The 16,989-nt window shown below is 45.3% G+C and overlaps 1 protein-coding gene across 1 annotated transcript; it reads left to right on the top strand.

The window, feature by feature from the left end:
* Positions 1 to 2,738: 2,738 nt before the first annotated feature.
* Positions 2,739 to 16,471, top strand: TXN (thioredoxin). The gene is made up of 5 exons (XM_047700328.1): positions 2,739 to 2,879; positions 7,352 to 7,456; positions 8,271 to 8,330; positions 15,737 to 15,802; positions 16,255 to 16,471. The coding sequence occupies exons 1-5, from the start codon at positions 2,856 to 2,858 to the stop codon at positions 16,315 to 16,317; spliced, it is 318 nt and encodes a 105-aa protein (XP_047556284.1). The 5' UTR covers positions 2,739 to 2,855; the 3' UTR covers positions 16,318 to 16,471.
* The last annotated feature ends 518 nt before the right edge of the window (positions 16,472 to 16,989 follow it).

Below are 16,989 nucleotides of genomic sequence, written 5' to 3'. Positions count from 1 at the left end.
TATCCACATTCCTAGTCCAAATGGCTCAAGCCAGGCTGACCCTTGCTCCTACTCCTACCCACCCCTACCCACCTTCATTGACTCAAGTCAATGAAGGTCAGCCTCCAGGACATTGACCAGAACAAAGGAGAGGAAAGTTTTTCCTCTGGGATGGGAAGATGGTAGGGAACCTAAGGCTGGAACTCCTTGGGTTAGTCTCACAGAAGACGGCGAGCCTACTGAGAATGAAACAGTAGAGACAGTGGCAATGTGACATCTTTAGGCCTCTGGAGTTCTTGGTAATATGAATTGCTAATTCTCTTTTTGGTGTGAGTTAGTTGGGGTTGGAATTTCTACTTAGAGCTGGGAGTTCTAATATACAGAACCAGCCCTTCACATGGAGAGGCCTTGATGTCACCCTGTCTCTCCTCTTCTCCCACTACCTGTCTGCCCAAACAAATCTTCCCTCACTGGGCTGTCCCAAACAATTCCCTTGCACCTCACTTTCCTCACAGAATGTCACCTCCTTGCCACAATGGGACACAAGTTTCCCATGTCCCTATAGGTAGGGGGCTTGCTCTTTAAGGCCAGATCTAGCCCACCTCATCTTCCTCCCTTTGGGGCAAAAATCCTTTTCTTTGGAGAGTCATGTTATAGAGTTCACTGTTCATTACTGCTTTCCTGATTACTTAATTCACTTACAACTCTGACACCTGTTTTACAGTCTCCCCTTCCACCTCTGCTGTCATTCCAGAGGGATTTCACCATTCCATTTAACAGCCTGTAATCATAGCTCATGTAGCGTTTACTGTGTCCAAGGCATAGTTCTAAGTAGCTTACATATATTTTAGCTCACTCAACCCTTATAACAGCATGAAGTATTATTAGCCCCATTTTATAGACAAGGAAACTGAGGCACAGAAAGTCTATTTAGACTTTTCTAGAGTTCCCCAGCTACTAAGTGGTAGAGTGCGGATGAGAACAAGGTGTCTAATAGCAGAGTCTGGGCTCTTGGCATAAATGTGAGCCTTCCAGTTCCCTTTTCTCTGAAATTGTGGCATTCCCCCATAGCCACTCTATATTGGTCCTGTGAAGGTGGGAGTCAGTCAGAACCTCCTCCAACTGAGTCACCGTGTATCTGGAAGATCTTTGGAGAGATGTCAGCTGAGGGGGGTTTGGATGGTCACTGAAGACCTGTACTTCCCCTTTCGACAGCACAGGATTTATTGTCCTCTCCCATGTAAACGTACCCACTATTACATAAGCCCAGAAACAGGTGTTTAGGTTTGACCGGTGACACAGCAGCAGCAAAGAAGGTTATATATTCTGTCCTGGTACCCCATAAAACCTCTTTTCTGCTCCAATAGTCCTTATACTCTGTGGGAATGCATTGAGACCATTCCTCAGACCACGACCCTCGTCCCTTGCCTTACTCATGTCCCTGTGCTCCTCAACCTTGTAAGAAGCTTGGCAGGATGGGTTCAAACCCTCTGGTTTTCTTCCTCCCTTTGTTTGCAATAGGGAGAAGGAAGACAGCGGGGAGTTTCACCATCCCAGCCAATCACACCCAGAGGTAGCTCCATCCAGAGCTGCTCCCCCTGAAAATTCCTACTCAGAACCCCACACCAACATCATCCCACCTCCAAGCCTTCCTTCCTCTCTCCAGCTCAACAGTTTCACCACCTTCACTTCCTGCTGTGACACCCTGCCCCCCTGCTTCACAATGCCTCCTAACCTGCCAGGTCCAACCTGCAACGCACATCCCGGGATGAACACCTCTGCTCCAGGTTCTATCACTGGTAGAAAAAACTCACCCAAATGTGTGTCCTGGCGCCCTTATAAATATAAGGTCGCCAAGATCAGCCTGCCTCCCCCACCCCCACCGTGACACCAAGCAAGCCTAATTAGTACTCACAACAGCTTTAATTATAACTATTGAGTACTTACTACGTGCCAAGCACTGTCCTAATCACTTTAGAAGTACTTCATTTAGTCCTCAAAACACCACCAGCATGAGTTAGGGACCAGCATGATTCCCACAGAAAGGTACACTGAGGCACCCGGAGGTCAGGACCTGCTCACGGCCACAACTGCAGCAGCCCCGCCGCAGGTACACCTGCCGCACAGCCTCTGCCCGCGGCCAAGCCGGCTCCCGGCCATCTCTCCCGCACGGAACTGCAGTGTCACGCTGGAGCAGCGGTTTCCTGCGTCAAAGTAAAAGGACAGGAAGGAGCGAAGAGAAGATAACCATCGCGATAAGCTCCAGAAGGGAGGCTGGGGCGCAAAGATACTTCCTGGTCATCGTTACTCAGCACTTTGCGGGGTTTGCAGGGTTGGGGAGCAGGAGTGTGGCGGGCCTTTTCGAGGAATGCAGTCCTACTCAAGCGGCCCCTTCTCGAACGTGGGAGCTTTCCGTGAAGGCCGCCGGCCCCTTCCCAGGTGGCCCTGTGGCTCTGAGGATGGCCGTCCGCGTCCCCGCTTCCCCCTACCGCGCACAGTGCCCCCGTCCCATAGGCCGCTGGGCGGCCGACACACGTCCCGACTCTCAGCCTGGCGCCAGCGGGCGGGGCAGCGGGCTTGGAGCCCAGGGCGCTCCCTAGAGCCCCGCCCAGCGTCCGCGCCAACCCCGCCCCCGGGGGCGACTCCGCCCCCAGCCGGCGCCTCGGTTGTTCCGGAAGGCGGGGCCTGGCCCGGGCGCCGGGGCGGGCGCGAGAGGCCCGAGCGGGCGCGCCCCCGCAACACGCACGCCGCGCGCGTCCGCCCGCCCCCAGTCCTATAAAGGGAAGGCGGGCTGAGCGCTCCGCAAGCTCCGTCCGGCGTTTTGGATCCCCTTTCATCGCTTCTTACAGTCGCTTGTCAGACCCTCAGCCGCCAAAATGGTGAAGCAGATCGAGAGCAAGGTACGTGCTTCCCGCAGAAGGCCCGCGACGCGCAGCCTCAGTAGCTGGGGAGGGCGAGGGCGGGAGGTGGGCAGGCGCCCCTCCGCAGCTCCGGGGTAGGGGACGCGACGCCTTGGCCGGGGACTGCGGGAAGCCGGGGCCTGGGCACGCCTGAGGCAGAGGAGCATGCACCGGAGCAAGGGAGGAGAGGGACGAGGGCGCCCTGGAGGGCGGGCTCTGGGTCCCCGGTGCTGCACGGGTCCAGTGCGAAAGGGCGTCCCCCCTCCCCGCCAACGGCGCCTCCTGCACCCCGGTGCTCGGGAAACACGCGTTGGCTGAGGGGATGGAGGCTGGAGGCTGCTTTTCTGGATACAGGCTGAGGAAGGAAATGGAGGGCCCCTCGAAAGAGGCACGGGGTCGCGGGCCTCCGCTCCCTCCCGGTGGGCGGTGTGATCGCCCACGCCGGGCGGCGTGAGTTTCCTTGGGAGCGTATCCGGGCCTGAGACCCCAGCTGCCTGCATCAGTGCCCGGCCCCAGAAATGGCGCGTGCTGGCCTCTGCGCAAGGGGGCGGCTCCGGGCTGGAGAACCCCTGGTCTGTCCGAGGCGGGTCCCGAGGCCCGAGCGGCCCAGGTGGCCTCGAGGAAGTGAGGCCGGGGCCGCGCCCTCGGGACTCCTCCTCTAGCGGCGCAGGGCGTGTTTCCGGCAGCGCTGGCTTTGGAATGACTCAGTCCCCAAGACTGGGCCCAGGGGCCTCCTCTGCCCTGCCCGTCCGTGATTCACCCACGGTGGGTGGGTTTCGCTGCAGCCAGGAGTGCCCCCGAGGCGGCCGCGCCCGGCTGTGTGCTCGGCGGCCCTGGGGTACCAGGTGGTGGTTCTGCCCTGTTAGGAATGTCCAAGACCGTGTTCCATCTTTGAGAGTATATTGCAAGCCTCATACCCTCCTGCTCGGGGTAACGCCGAGCCCGACTTCGTGTCTGGTGTACTGCAGCCATTCAAAAGGTGTTTGTTAGATGCAGAGTCAGAAAAGCGAGTGGCAGAAATTGATGTTGCTGGAACAGTAGAAGACCCTTGGAAAGCGTTTACCCTGCGGTTACCTCCCATCCCAAGCCCTCACCCGTCTTGAATGTCTGGACCTGAGAGATGCTGGGTGGCTTTGGGAATGAAAGTTTCTCTATAATGCTGCCTTATCTTTTGGTTCCTTTAAAAATCAGAAAGCATATATGGTCACTGTAGAAAATTAAGCAAGAGAGCGATCTTCTATTTCCTAGAAGCCACTGCAAAGTAGTTGGATTATTTTATGTATCCTGTTTTGTTCCTGAGCTCCCCCCCTTTTCTAGTTTAGCCTGAACCCTTTTTGTGTAGTTAGAAGCTTTGTAATTATTTCAATATCTGAACACATTCCTGAACATTGAGGTAGTTTTCAGTGCCTCAGTGCATATAACCCTTTGTACAGAGTTCAAGCTGTTTCCTCAGGTTAGGGCCCAGTGATTGTGTCAAGGGGTGGAACCTTTTATTTAAGGTTTGTAAATCCCCAAGAAGCATATGAGAGTGGTCTTTCACAGCACCCTCCTCGACACTGACATTCTCTCCCTAACTTTGGCCAAATCATTATTTGTAAGAAAAATTGTATCTCCTTTGATTATTAGGGACTCTGAACTCCCCCCACCATATGTTGATTGACTAATTGTAGCTATCTGCTTGTCCTTAATCAATTTTTTACAAATGGCATGTCTTATTTTTGTGTGAGCTTTTATATTAAAATTAGCAACCCTGTCATTGGTTGGAGAGGTCATTAATACAGAATTTTGTTCTGCCTACTTTTTATTCCGTACCTATTCAGTGACAGGTATCAGTCTGGGTGGGAGGTGTTGTCCGGGGTCTGACCACATCATCAATATAACCTAACAGGTGAGAACCCATAAAGGAGGGAGAAGACTTTGACTGGTTTATGGTTGTCCATAAAAAGATTCTTATAGTTGTCTCAGAATCCATACACTACAAACAGAATCTCTTGACTCCTGGAACACATCTTTCAGTTTTTCCCTATTTTAGTTGTCATAGTTTTGGCACCCTCCTCCCCTCAACAATGAGAAGATATACAAGGGTGACCAGAAATTGGTTGGGTATAGGGTTCGAAGCCCCTGATAATAGGTGATCTTCAAGATTATGACCCAGGGACATTAATCCAAAATTAAGCTCAGTTCAGTGTTACTTGTAAATGTTGAGTACACTTTAGATTTTCATTCTGCTGAACTAAAACTTGGTGCCGTTGGCTAAGTCAGATCTTTCTGCGGTGTCATGGTTCAGAGCCACTGGTATCTATTTTAGATAAAGTGGGATAATGGACTGTCAAGGTGATGAGAAAGAAATCAACACATGGTTGTATGTTATTAAGAGTGGTAGCGGCCCTTATTGAATTCCGACCTTCTATACATGGGCACTCTTGTGCTTGTTAATTACTTTTGGAATGGGTGTGTTTAGGAAAAGAGATACTAGACTCTGTTCTTATCTACCCCAAATACATTGTTTTGTTTTCAGAATATTTAGGTCCATAATGGGGACCTTTATTGATCTTCCTTGTTAGTCTCTGAGTGTTAGCATTGTGGATTGCTTCTTAGATAATCTTGAGTCCTTTTCAAAAGATATCTCTTTTAGACAAACTTAAGTGTCAGGAGAAGAGAATTTGTTGTGAAATTTACACATACCTGACTCTAATTCTTCAGTTAAGCCAAAAGTTACTGTTGAACGCTTCTCCTCCCCACCCCAAGATTTTTAGGTGGCTTTGCTTGAATTTGATTCAGAATTGATTGGGAAACCGTTGAGCGTGTTTGTATAATATTTTATTTTGTAAGTAATCTCACCAGGTGTTTATGGAGGGCCAACCATGTTCACAAACATTATCTGACATTATCATTCCTTGATTTTTTTTCTTGTCTAACCTGGTTCTTGAAGTAAAGAATGGCTGGTTTGACTTTTTTTTTTTTTTTTTAAGATTTTATTTATTTATTTGTCAGAGAGAGGGCGCACAAGCAAGGGTAACAGCAGGGAGACGGAGAAGAAGGTTCCCTGCTGAAGAGGGAGCCTGATAGGGGGACTGGATTCCAGGACTCTGGGATCGTGACCTGAGCTGAACGCAGATGCTTAAACGAGTGAGCCGCCCAGGCATCCCTAGTTTGACGTTTTTTTAAAAATCACAGTAGAGAAGGCTCTGAATTAAATTCATCTGGAGAAACTTGATGGTTTGGAAAAATAATTTCTATAATTCTAACTTGTTGTCACTCTCCCTCCCTCCCCCTACCACCCTCACACACAAATATTTCCCCACACCCCAAGGTGGGATGGGAGCTTGCATCTGAGTAAGTAAAAGGTTACAGAAGTCAGGACAAGGGAATGCCACTTTTGAATTGTTTCTGCAAAACACATGAGGTAGAAATTAGAAGTCTAGAAAAGTAACTGTATTGCAGAAGAATTCACTTCAGTTGTTTTGTTTTGTTTTAAATGGTGTTTACTGAATAGGATATGATATGATTCTTAGCTTTCAAGGGAGGGGAATGTTAGTTTTTAATTAAACCAGTGTGAACAGCATTTTCCCCTTGAGGGAAAACCCAGACTTCAGCTACAGATACTTTCGTTTGGGTTGCTCTCTGTTGCCCCAGTTTTGGTAAGCACTAACTGACTAAACTGTCCTTGAAAAGGAGTCCCTTTTAACTAGAAGGTTAGGTTCCTGGGGTTACGGAATCCAAACCATTGGTAAATTATTCAGGGAGATTGGTGGTAAGGGATTTCTTGAGCATGTCTCACTGGGGGAATTTTATTTGACATATTTGTAATGCAAAATAACACCTAAGGAGAATTCCCTGCATGGGGAACTAAAGCTATCATTTGTCTCCAGCAAGGGCAGAGTTTTGAGATAAAGGGCAAACAGCAACAATAAACAGTGTGCTCTCATCTCTGGAAACCCATTAAGGAGAGTGTGCGAATGCTTAATGTCCACAGTGACCCTCTGAGTGTGAGGGTCTGCAGGAGGTTTATTTTCCTTGATATTTTCAAAGCTTTTGACTTGTTCCATCATAGACAATTTTGATCAAAAACTGTGTTCGCTTTTAAACTTGTTTTCAGTGCAAAATTCCCTGCCTTTGTGACTTCTTCGATTGAAGTGACCCTCTTCATCATTGATAAGCATTTAGGTGCTTGTTTGCCGTAGACCTAAATTTGATGTGGAAACCTAATAGAAATGTCTGTTATCATTTGCTCAGTTTGAATACAAATTGGTGAAGGCATGACTAATGATACACTATACACATCATACTTGTTTCATCTTATTAAGTAACACTACACACTCTAGGACTTTTTCAAGTAGTTTATTTGGTTCATTTTAGTTTATTAAACTTTTAAAAAGCAGTAACTTTGAATCCTTCTTTGTGTCACATTGTCTCGCATTTGATCAGGACTTTGAGATATTTAACCTCAGCTTTTCTTTTTTTCTTCTTAGTTTGCTTTTCAGGAAGCCTTGGACGGTGCAGGGGATAAACTTGTAGTAGTTGACTTCTCAGCCACGTGGTGTGGGCCTTGCAAAATGATCAAGCCTTTCTTTCATGTGAGTATGAAGCCAGTTGTGTTTTGTTGTTGTTTTGTTTTTTTAAGATTTTATTTATTTATTTGACAGAGATCACAAGTAGACAGACGCAGGCGGGGTAGGAGGCGGGGGTGGGAAGCAGGCTCCCTGCTGAGCAGAGAGCCTGATGCAGGGCTTGATCCCAGGACCCTGAGATCATGACCTGAGCCAAAGGCAGAGGCTTAACCCACTGAGCCACTCAGGCGCCCCGCCAGTTGTGTTTTTATAAGAGTTTCTGTATTCCTCGGGTTGGTGGTAGCAAAGCTATGAAGGGACAGTGTGTGTGGTGGTGGTGGATATTTGGTCTGAAAGTAATAGTGTAACAACTTAAGGGACACCTGGCTGGCTCAGATTCTGTAGAACATGGGACTCTGGATATCTTGGGGTCTTGAGTTCAAGCCCAGTGCTGGGTGTAGAGATTACTTAAAATCTTTTAATGCAAATGTAATATTGTAACAACCTAATTTAGTTTTGGCACGTGTGTAACCCACTGAAGACAACTGTCAGAACTTAATTTGGTTGTCTTAAGTGGTTTTTCTTTTTCTTCATGTTGAAACGCAGGCCTTTTTTGAAATTCAGGCCTCAAAAGTGGATGTGCCGAATTCTTTTATGCCAGGAGGAATTTGTGTCGGAGAGACCGTATGTCCTTTGCAGTTACCTGGTCCCTAGTCTGAATTTTTGGATCTTTAAGTAGTAGTTTCTACTTTTATTATTTTCTATTAAAGAAGCTTGAGTATCGTGACTTGCCATTACCCAGTTCTGAATTTTTCTGGATTTTTCATTTTAAATTTTGCAGTCTCTCTCTGAGAAGTACTCCAATGTGGTGTTCCTTGAAGTAGATGTGGATGACTGTCAGGTATGTGACTGGAAATCTGTACTACTACTAAGCTTTTCACATTGGCCTTTTTCTCTGAATTGCAAGTGCTTGTTTACATACATGTCAAGTAATATGACAACTACAGACCCAGCCACAAAAGGTAATTGTGCTAATTATGAGCTTATCCTAGCTACCCAGAGCTATGTATATCACATCCTAAAACAGATGGTTAAAGCTTCTGTACCTTACCAGTCACCTTTCTAAAAACTAATACATTCATTTTAACAGAGATGCTCAATAAATCAAAATTGAATTGGAATATGATAACTAAATCCATAGACTTAAAAATTGGGAGACCACTCTTAGGATTCTTTGGGAACTACTGACATGAGAAGGTGTAAACACAAGCTCACACATCTTGCTTGTTTTTAGTCAGTTAGAAAACCCAGTGTTTTAAAGAACAAACACCAAGATGCCTGACAGCAGAGAGTAATTTGGAGGGAAATTTGAGGGTTGATTTCATTTTACAAACGCTTCTTTATAACACTGTGTACCCGGTACTCTTCCACATGCTTTACAAGAATTGATTCATTTAATCCTTGGGGCCATGCGTCCCCCTTTTACAGATAAGATAGGTTGTCCATGGAGTCACAGTAAGTGGCAGAGTCAGGATTTAAAACGAGAGCCTCTGGCCTGGCCCTTGCTCTTCAGAGGAAGCTCTGGCACAGGGTGGGTGCAGATCCTGCTCCTGGCCCAAGACCTTCCCCTCCAGCCCACTGAGCTAGGATAGCTTATTCACGTTCAAGAACACTACCTAGAAGTTCTTTTCAGATATGTGGACATTTCTCCCTTATCCCCGGAGGCAGGAGGGGTAAGGGTAAGAGGTGGCCCAAAGGGTGCCACCCAGGTTCCAGGCCTGGCTCAGGGACTTCTGCTTTAGGCTAACCTTAATACTTGCCTCATTAGCCTCCCGGGGTGGCTTTTTCATTAAGCAAAACTTAGAGTGTATAATAAAGGTACAGAGTTTATAAAAACAGGTATATGGCAGTACTTTTAAACCTGTGAGGACCTATGATCACCAAATTGTTTTGTCTTAGCACATTTTCTGATTCCATACTCATGCCTTTCCTGGTGGGGTCTTCTCGTTCTGGCACATGTTTTCCTTTCATACCTTAGACACTAGCCGTAAGCTTCACATCTTCTCCAGGAACCTTTCTCCACCAGACTAGGCTTTCCGTTCATCTGTGTCTCCATGTTGTCCTCTGCCCCTTCCCCCCACCCCCTTGCATTTATGGTAGTAGAAAGGGAAGGATCCCATACCTAGACTGCCTGCTTTACTTTCCAGTTCCATCTCAGCGTGAGCCTCTGTAAAACAACCGTGTTTACCCAGCGTCCTGCAGGAGTTATCAGGATGACGTGAGATGATCCTTACGAAGTGTCTAGAGTAGTGCCTGCCTGTGTTCAGAGAATCTTAACTAGTAGTAGTCTTTTTGTCTGTCTTTTATCATTAGTCTCTATGAGTTTCTTGAGACCAGAAAGTCTGTCTTACCTACCTGGCTGGCATGCAGTAGGTATAGAGTTTGTTTATTTTATAAGGTAAAGTGATTGTCCCAGAGTTTCAAGAAAAAGAGTAGAGAGCAGGTGCCTGTGAACAGACTCTTGCTCCCCACCTAACTTACTGGCATTTTTTCTCTGCGGTCACTTGAGCCAGGTAGATATGGTACCTGGAAGGGACTAGAGAGATTGCTGACTGGTCCTGGGACCCTGTCAGACAGTAAGCGAATCTCTTCGGTTTTTATTGGAAAGGAATAACCTGTGCTCCATGCTGGTTGTGTCCTTTGATCCTCAGGCAGCTGTGATAACCGCCTTGATTAGCACGCCCACAGAACAGCTCAGAACAGCTGAGGGGCCTGCCGCACAGGAGGAGGGGTAGGTCGGGCCGAGCAGGCGGACCCGTGCACCTTGCCAGACCCTGGACAGGGGTTCTCAGGGCTGGAATCCGAAACCTTGAGGAAGAAGATATGCAGAGCAAGCAAGGCCTTTTGGGGGGCCGAACTCTTCCTTCATATCTGATTAGCATATATACCCTCAAACTTTCTAGACCTCGGAGTGACCCTCACGAGTTGAGGACTTTTCACTTTGCCTCTGTATTCTAAAGATTGAGCAACACACAGTGTTTTACTTTGAATACTTTTAATGATACTATTACAACACCATCTGAATAGCCTCATCAACCTGTTGTAGAGTTCAAAATTGAACTAATTGCAGAATCCTTTGGTCACATACATGTAACAGTGTCTACCAGCTCCGACTCCCCAGGCCATTCGGAATTATTCTCCTAGCAAATTCTGTCAAAGCAGTTGATTGACAGGCAGTAGTTTTTCCTCATGGAATTTGCAGGTCTTGGTAAAGTCATCCCCTAATTTCGACTCTAAAATAGAGTCAAGGGATAAAAAGTACTTCAGTCACATTTCTGAGAATTAGGTCATATTGTTAATGGATGAAATTTTTAACAAATGGACTAGTCTTTGAATTTTTGTGCAGATAATTCCCCTGCTGATGAGTTTCAGACTTCTGGTACTTTGTAGTGTCTTTGGCATAAGCAGTGTATAATTTTAATAGAAGGCTCTGTAAGCACTTGAGCATGAGGAAGTTACCTTTTAGGTGTGATAGATTCAAACAAATTTTTCCAGGCCCTGGAAAAATTAGGAGGCATGGGCATAATGTGATACACAAAGAAAATTTTGTATTTATAGAAAAGTAGGAGGTACCAGTCCTTTTGAAAATGATAGACTTGACTCTAGTACCAATTCTGTATAGGATGGGATACTTAACTTTGTAAATTAAAACAAGAAACAAAATAATCTAGACCTGATAATTGTGCAACCTTTTAGAACATTGTGTGTTTCCGTTTTGATTAGATGAGTTAATAGAAGTGACAAAAGCAAGTTTAAAGTTACTTTGGCCATACGGAGTTCTAAGCTAGAAACCAATGAAACTAAACTTAGTAAGGTAAAAAGTAGTCTTATTACACTTACTAATCAGATTGCACAAAACTATAGGGATGGGAAACAGGTGGGGGCAGAGGGCCAGGGGAGGATTGGAGTCTAGAGGAGCTGCTGAGGAAATTTTAGGGGAGCGAGGGAGCAGTCTCTCTTGATTTTAGTGTTACGTCACTGTGCACTTGGCAGAATTCACAGAACTTAAACACTCCCTAAAAAGTGAATTTCATTATATTCTTAAAATTCCAGATTGTTTATAAAACCAAGTTGGTGGCATCAGTAGGAGGGGGGCTAGTTTTATTTTTAGGTGAAGAACATGATAAAAATATCTTTACAGTTGAAGTTTAAAGACAAATACCTTTAGAGTCACTATTAAGAATAGGCAAATTAAAAGTAGTAGTAGTAGAAAGGAAGAGGTTGAAAAGTCCATAAAAGATCTTAGGTAGGTGTACTGTGTTCCTGGATAGTGACTCGGCATAGTTAAAACGTCGGTATTCCCCAAGTTTGTCTGATGCAATGTCAACCTGATATTTTGGGGCCATTGATTAACATTCTGAAATAAGACAGGAAAGTCCTGGAAAGTATTTGTAAAAACAAACTAACTGGGAGAGAAGTCGTGGGGGATAAGAAAGGTCAGGCCCCATAAAAATAGTGTATTAGCTGCATTTACTAACATGATGGTCTTGTAACAGAGTAGGCAGGTATACCCATGGAATAGACTAGAAAGTTAAAAAAAAAAAAAGATTTAAATGTGTATTAATCATTAACCATTTGGGGTTAACGGGCTGTAGCTCTGCCTCATTCTTTAGATGTCTTCTAGGTTTTACTTGGGTATAAACAAAAATCCTAGAAAATATTGAACATACTTAGAGAAATGATGGACCTTGTTAAGCACGTTAACCACTCTGGTTCTTGTAGGCTCAGGAACTTAACTGTTTTCCTCTCTTGCTACTGAGGAAATGGGCCTGGAAAAATCCTGTCACACAACAGAAGTCTGATGCTTAGGCTAAAGCCCGTGTTTTTAATGAATGGGGTAGAGAAGGGCTGGTGGCAAAAATCATGATCAATACTGACTAGTCGATACACTTTCAGATTCAGAGGTCATTTTAATATGTATCTGGAGCTTTTAAAAGCAACATGTTCGGGGCGCCTGGGTGGCTCAGTGGGTTGGGGCCTCTGCCTTCGGCTCAGGTCATGATCCCAGGGTCCTGGGATCGAGACCCCGCATCGGGCTCTCTGCTCAGCGGGGAGCCTGCTTCCCCCTCTCTCTCTGCCTGCCTCTCTGCCTGCTTGTGATCTCTGTCTGTCAAGTAAATAAATAAATAAATCTTTAAAAAAATAAAAGGAACATGTTCTTTTTCTTAACAATTCTGCTTCCAGCGGGGGTGACCAGAGAGGCTGCAGAGACGCTTGTATAGGCAGATGCAAGTGTTCGCCTGAAGCAAAAATCAAAGCCTTTCACATACTGACCACGGATTAGTTCCACTGATGCCGTGTTGATAGGACCACAAAAACTGTGTACTTTTTCATGGGGAAAAATCCACTGTAGGTACGTTATACTGTATGTGTAGCCTGCACACAGCATAGGTTTTATAGAGAAAAGCGTTTAGATACAATAGTAACAGGTTTATAGTAGCTAGTTGAGGAGGAATTGTTTCCCTCTTCCAGTTTTTCTGCAGTAAAGGTGGATTATACTTATGCAAATAAAAATGATCTTCCTTAATAAGCTTAGCCATATCACATTAAGGTTTTGTCCTAGGATATGTCAGAGAATTTATTCATAAGGATGTTCATAAATTGCAAGTAACAAAGCCTCACTTGGGGGAATTAAATTAAGGTTTAAAATCCTAGGTCTTTAAAAGAAACAACAGCAAACCCCTTTCATACCCAGTGAAAGAAAACTCAATGCTTTTAAAAATTTACCACGTAAAGATTTGACTGTAATTTTTAGAAGTATTTTAAAAGTCTTGTTCAGGGGCACCTGGGTGGCTCAGTGGGTTAAATCCTCTGCCTTCGGCTCAGGTCATGATCTCGGGGTCCTGGGATGGAGCTCACATCGGGTTCTCTGCTCAGCAGGGAGCCTGCTTCCTCCTCTCTGTCTGCCTCCCTGCCTACTTGTGATCTCTGTCAAATGAATAAATAAAATCTTAAAAGTCTTGTTCATACTCTCCTCTCTCAAAGCATGGGCACCACTTCTGAGCATTCATCTTTTTTCCAGTTTTAGGATTTTATTGTAAATTAAGCAGTTGTGCCAATGTAGGAATGCTGAGCTTCTGGGTAGGTGAGGGGTAAGGTGTCTGGAATCTGAGAACATCGATTAGACTATCACGTTCACTGACTGGGAGGAGACCTGTATCTTCTGCTGATAAAGCTTTCTCATCAGAAAGTTGTGATGACTGTCAGGGTTCTGTTTTACCTGCCTTTGTGTGTGATGCAGCTCAGTCACGCCCCCGGGGGTTTCTGGTTGGAAGTCGGGAAGAGGATGGCTCATCCTTTCCAGGTGGCTGCCCTTGTTCTGTAAATGTAAAATGAACACCCAGCTCCTATGAGGCTCTGCCAACTGCCTGCGTGAAAGGTGATTTCCAGCCAGTGGCTTCCGTGTGCACCAGAGAGGGAAGGGGCCGAGGCAAACAGCTGTTCTCCCTAGCGCTGTGAGGGGTGAGCCCGGTGTTCCCAAATACTCAAGTTCAAGAGGTAGCTGCCGTTGCAACCCATGCAGAGATTTGCTTTCAGCTCTTACGTGAGCCAAGCAGTGTATCTGGACCTGATTCAGCCCCCTAGACTACCAGTTTTCAATCTTGTACCTAAGCCAGTCCCCCTCTCCCCTTCTAACTTGTCATCTTCTGGTTTCCTGAATCCTCATCCACAGTCCTTCCAGAACCTGGTCATGGGCAGTTCATAGTCTCCCTGTCGGGTGTTCACCCCATTTTCAATCTTGGATGTTCTTGCCCACGGGGATTACTGGAACTGTAGAACCTTCATTGTGGTGGTGACTTCCCTAGGCATTCAGAACCTATTAGCCATTTTTATTCCAGTCAGTACTGTCCTTGTGCCTCTTTGTCAGCCAGCATTTAGAGGAAGAGTCAAGGTTATCTGGAAGGAATTCCTCTAACCGTGGTGCTCACTCTCCTTCTTGCCCAAGCTACCAGCAAAGCAAATTTATAAAGCTATAAAACTCCCTTTGTTTTTCTCCCCAGTCTTGGTGGAGGAGATGAACTTAGGCTGGCATGCTGCCATTACTTGGGGCTCAGACGCCTGCCCACACCCCCTTTTTTTAAGTCCTGTGCCCTGCCGAATACTAAGCTAGAAATCACCACGACACCTTCCTTTCCTCAGTAGGCTCTTTGGTTTTCCGATCTGGTTCTCAGAATTCAGCCTCCTTGGTTGCTGTCCCTCACTGCTTTTGGGTCTTTCTTTCCCAAGCCTCTTGAGAACCAGGCAGACATCCCTAATGGATCTCTTGATCCAAAACTCTTGTGCAAACCAAACCACTTTATGGGGTATTTCCCCCAGCCCTTGTATAAACAAAGTATTGAGGGGGGCAAGGGGTCTTTGAAGTTCTCTTTTGGTATTCCGGTTACAGAATTAGGGAATGCTTGATACTTCAAGGACCTTTGTTCAAGATATGCAGCCAGGGGGCGCCTGGGTGGCTCAGTGGGTTAAGCCGCTGCCTTCGGCTCAGGTCATGATCTCAGGGTCCTGGGATCGAGCCCCGCATCGGGCTCTCTGCTCAGCAGGAAGCCTGCTTCCCTCTCTCTCTCTCTCTCTCTCTGCCTTCCTCTCCGTCTACTTGTGATCTCTCTCTGTCAAATAAATAAATAAAATCTTTAAAAAAAAAAAAAAAAGATATGCAGCCAGATACAAGAACCTACAAGTGAATGTTTAGTTAAAAGCAGAAAGAAATGGTGTAGAGCTTTGTCTTTGGGTTACGAGGCCTTTGTCCTAGAACAGTTCTTTGGTGAGTAAATTATTGGTCCTCTTGCTAAGGCTGTGTTTTAGTCTTTATGACCATCAGCTGTGGACTCCACTACCAGAAGAAGATTGGAAAAAACTAGGAACAAAGAAGAGCAGTACTAATTCCGAGGAATAGTTAAGACTCTAAATCCTGAGTATAGTTACAGAAGGATCTGTTATTGCTCCTTTATACTTGAAATAGGCAAGATATAATTGGGTTAAACAACTCACTGGGTCATTGTATCTGATGCATTCTGCTTGTTGGCGGCCCCTCCAGAGGGGGGTGCCTGTTAATCTGCACTGAGAATATAACCAGTTTGCCTCTTCTGCCGCCATTTCATTCAGTCCCATCAGTTTTCATATGCTTAAAAAATATTCTAGTGCTGACTTTTGAGGTATATAACAGGGGAGAAATAGTCTGGTTAGAGATTACTTCTTTCAAAGCTCAACACTCAGTCTTGGTTCTTATCCTTGCCTCTCCCTCCATAGGATGTCGCTTCAGAGTGTGAAGTCAAATGCATGCCGACCTTCCAGTTTTTTAAAAAGGGACAGAAGGTAGGTACATCGGACCTTCTATCCAGCTGGCCAATAGGAAAACATAGAATAAATTAAGACACTGAAGGGACTTAGCCCTTCAAGTGGAAAAGCCTGTCCCCATTTTCTACTTTTAATAATATTTAAATAGGTCATTCTTCATTCAGTACATGCTATGACATCCAATTGAAAATTGATCTTTGTTAGAACTAGTCACTAATCCCATGACTGGTGCTTCATATTTTTTTAAGTACATTGATTTTTGAGAGATAAATTTTATCTGTCTTAAACACAAACTGGGGGATAGTGGGGGAGAACTTGTTTTTAACCTAAAATTTGTAGCTCTGGCTTATAACCAGTTCTTTCAAGTAAGATTACACTTCCTCTCCCTCTGCCTTCCCTCTTATTCCCCTGTTCTGTGATATCGCAGTCACAAAACTACATCTAACCACAACTCAATATTTTCTTAACAGGTGAGTGAATTTTCTGGAGCTAATAAGGAAAAACTTGAAGCCACCATAAATGAATTAATCTAATTATGTTTTCTGAAAACATAACCAGCCCTTGGCTGTTGAAAACTTGTAATTTTTTTTTTATTTACAAAAAGGAAAGATCAAGTATGAAGACTCTATACCCAACTGCCGTCTGATTATAAGTGACAATAAAATATTAATTCTACCCTTTTTAAAACTGTCTGGTGTCTTTGAATAGCTTTCAGAATAAATGAAATGTGGCCATTAGATGACATTTAATGTCTTAATTTCATATACTGTCGATAACTCTTTAGTGACCTTATAGGCCGCTGATTAAAAATCTTTTGGTGGGGGGCACCTGGGTGGCTCAGTGGTTAAAGCCTCTGCCTTCGGCTCAGGTCATGATCTCAGAGTCCTGGGATTGAGCCTCGCATCGGGCTCCCTGCTTGGCATTGAGCCTGCTTCTCTCCCTCTGCCTGCCTCTGCCTACTTGTGATCTCTATCTGTCAATTAAATAAATCAAATCTATAAAAAAAAAAAATCTTTTGGTGGGCAATGCAGATAACAAGGTAGTATGTTATAACTGTTTGACTCCTCTGAGCAGAGAGAATCATGTTCTCTATTCTAGCAGGTAGATCTGCTGTCTGAATGATCCTCAGACCAAAATTGAGGCCCGTCTAATTTTCTCTGGTTTGAGATTCTAGTCTCAAACATCACAGCGAGCTGCTGTTTTGT

This window comes from Lutra lutra, chromosome 13, assembly GCF_902655055.1.
Source record: "Lutra lutra chromosome 13, mLutLut1.2, whole genome shotgun sequence".
NCBI classification, from domain to species: domain Eukaryota; kingdom Metazoa; phylum Chordata; class Mammalia; order Carnivora; family Mustelidae; genus Lutra; species Lutra lutra.
The sequence above is the reverse complement of the archived record's forward strand: the minus strand, read 5'-3'. Positions and strand labels throughout refer to the sequence as shown.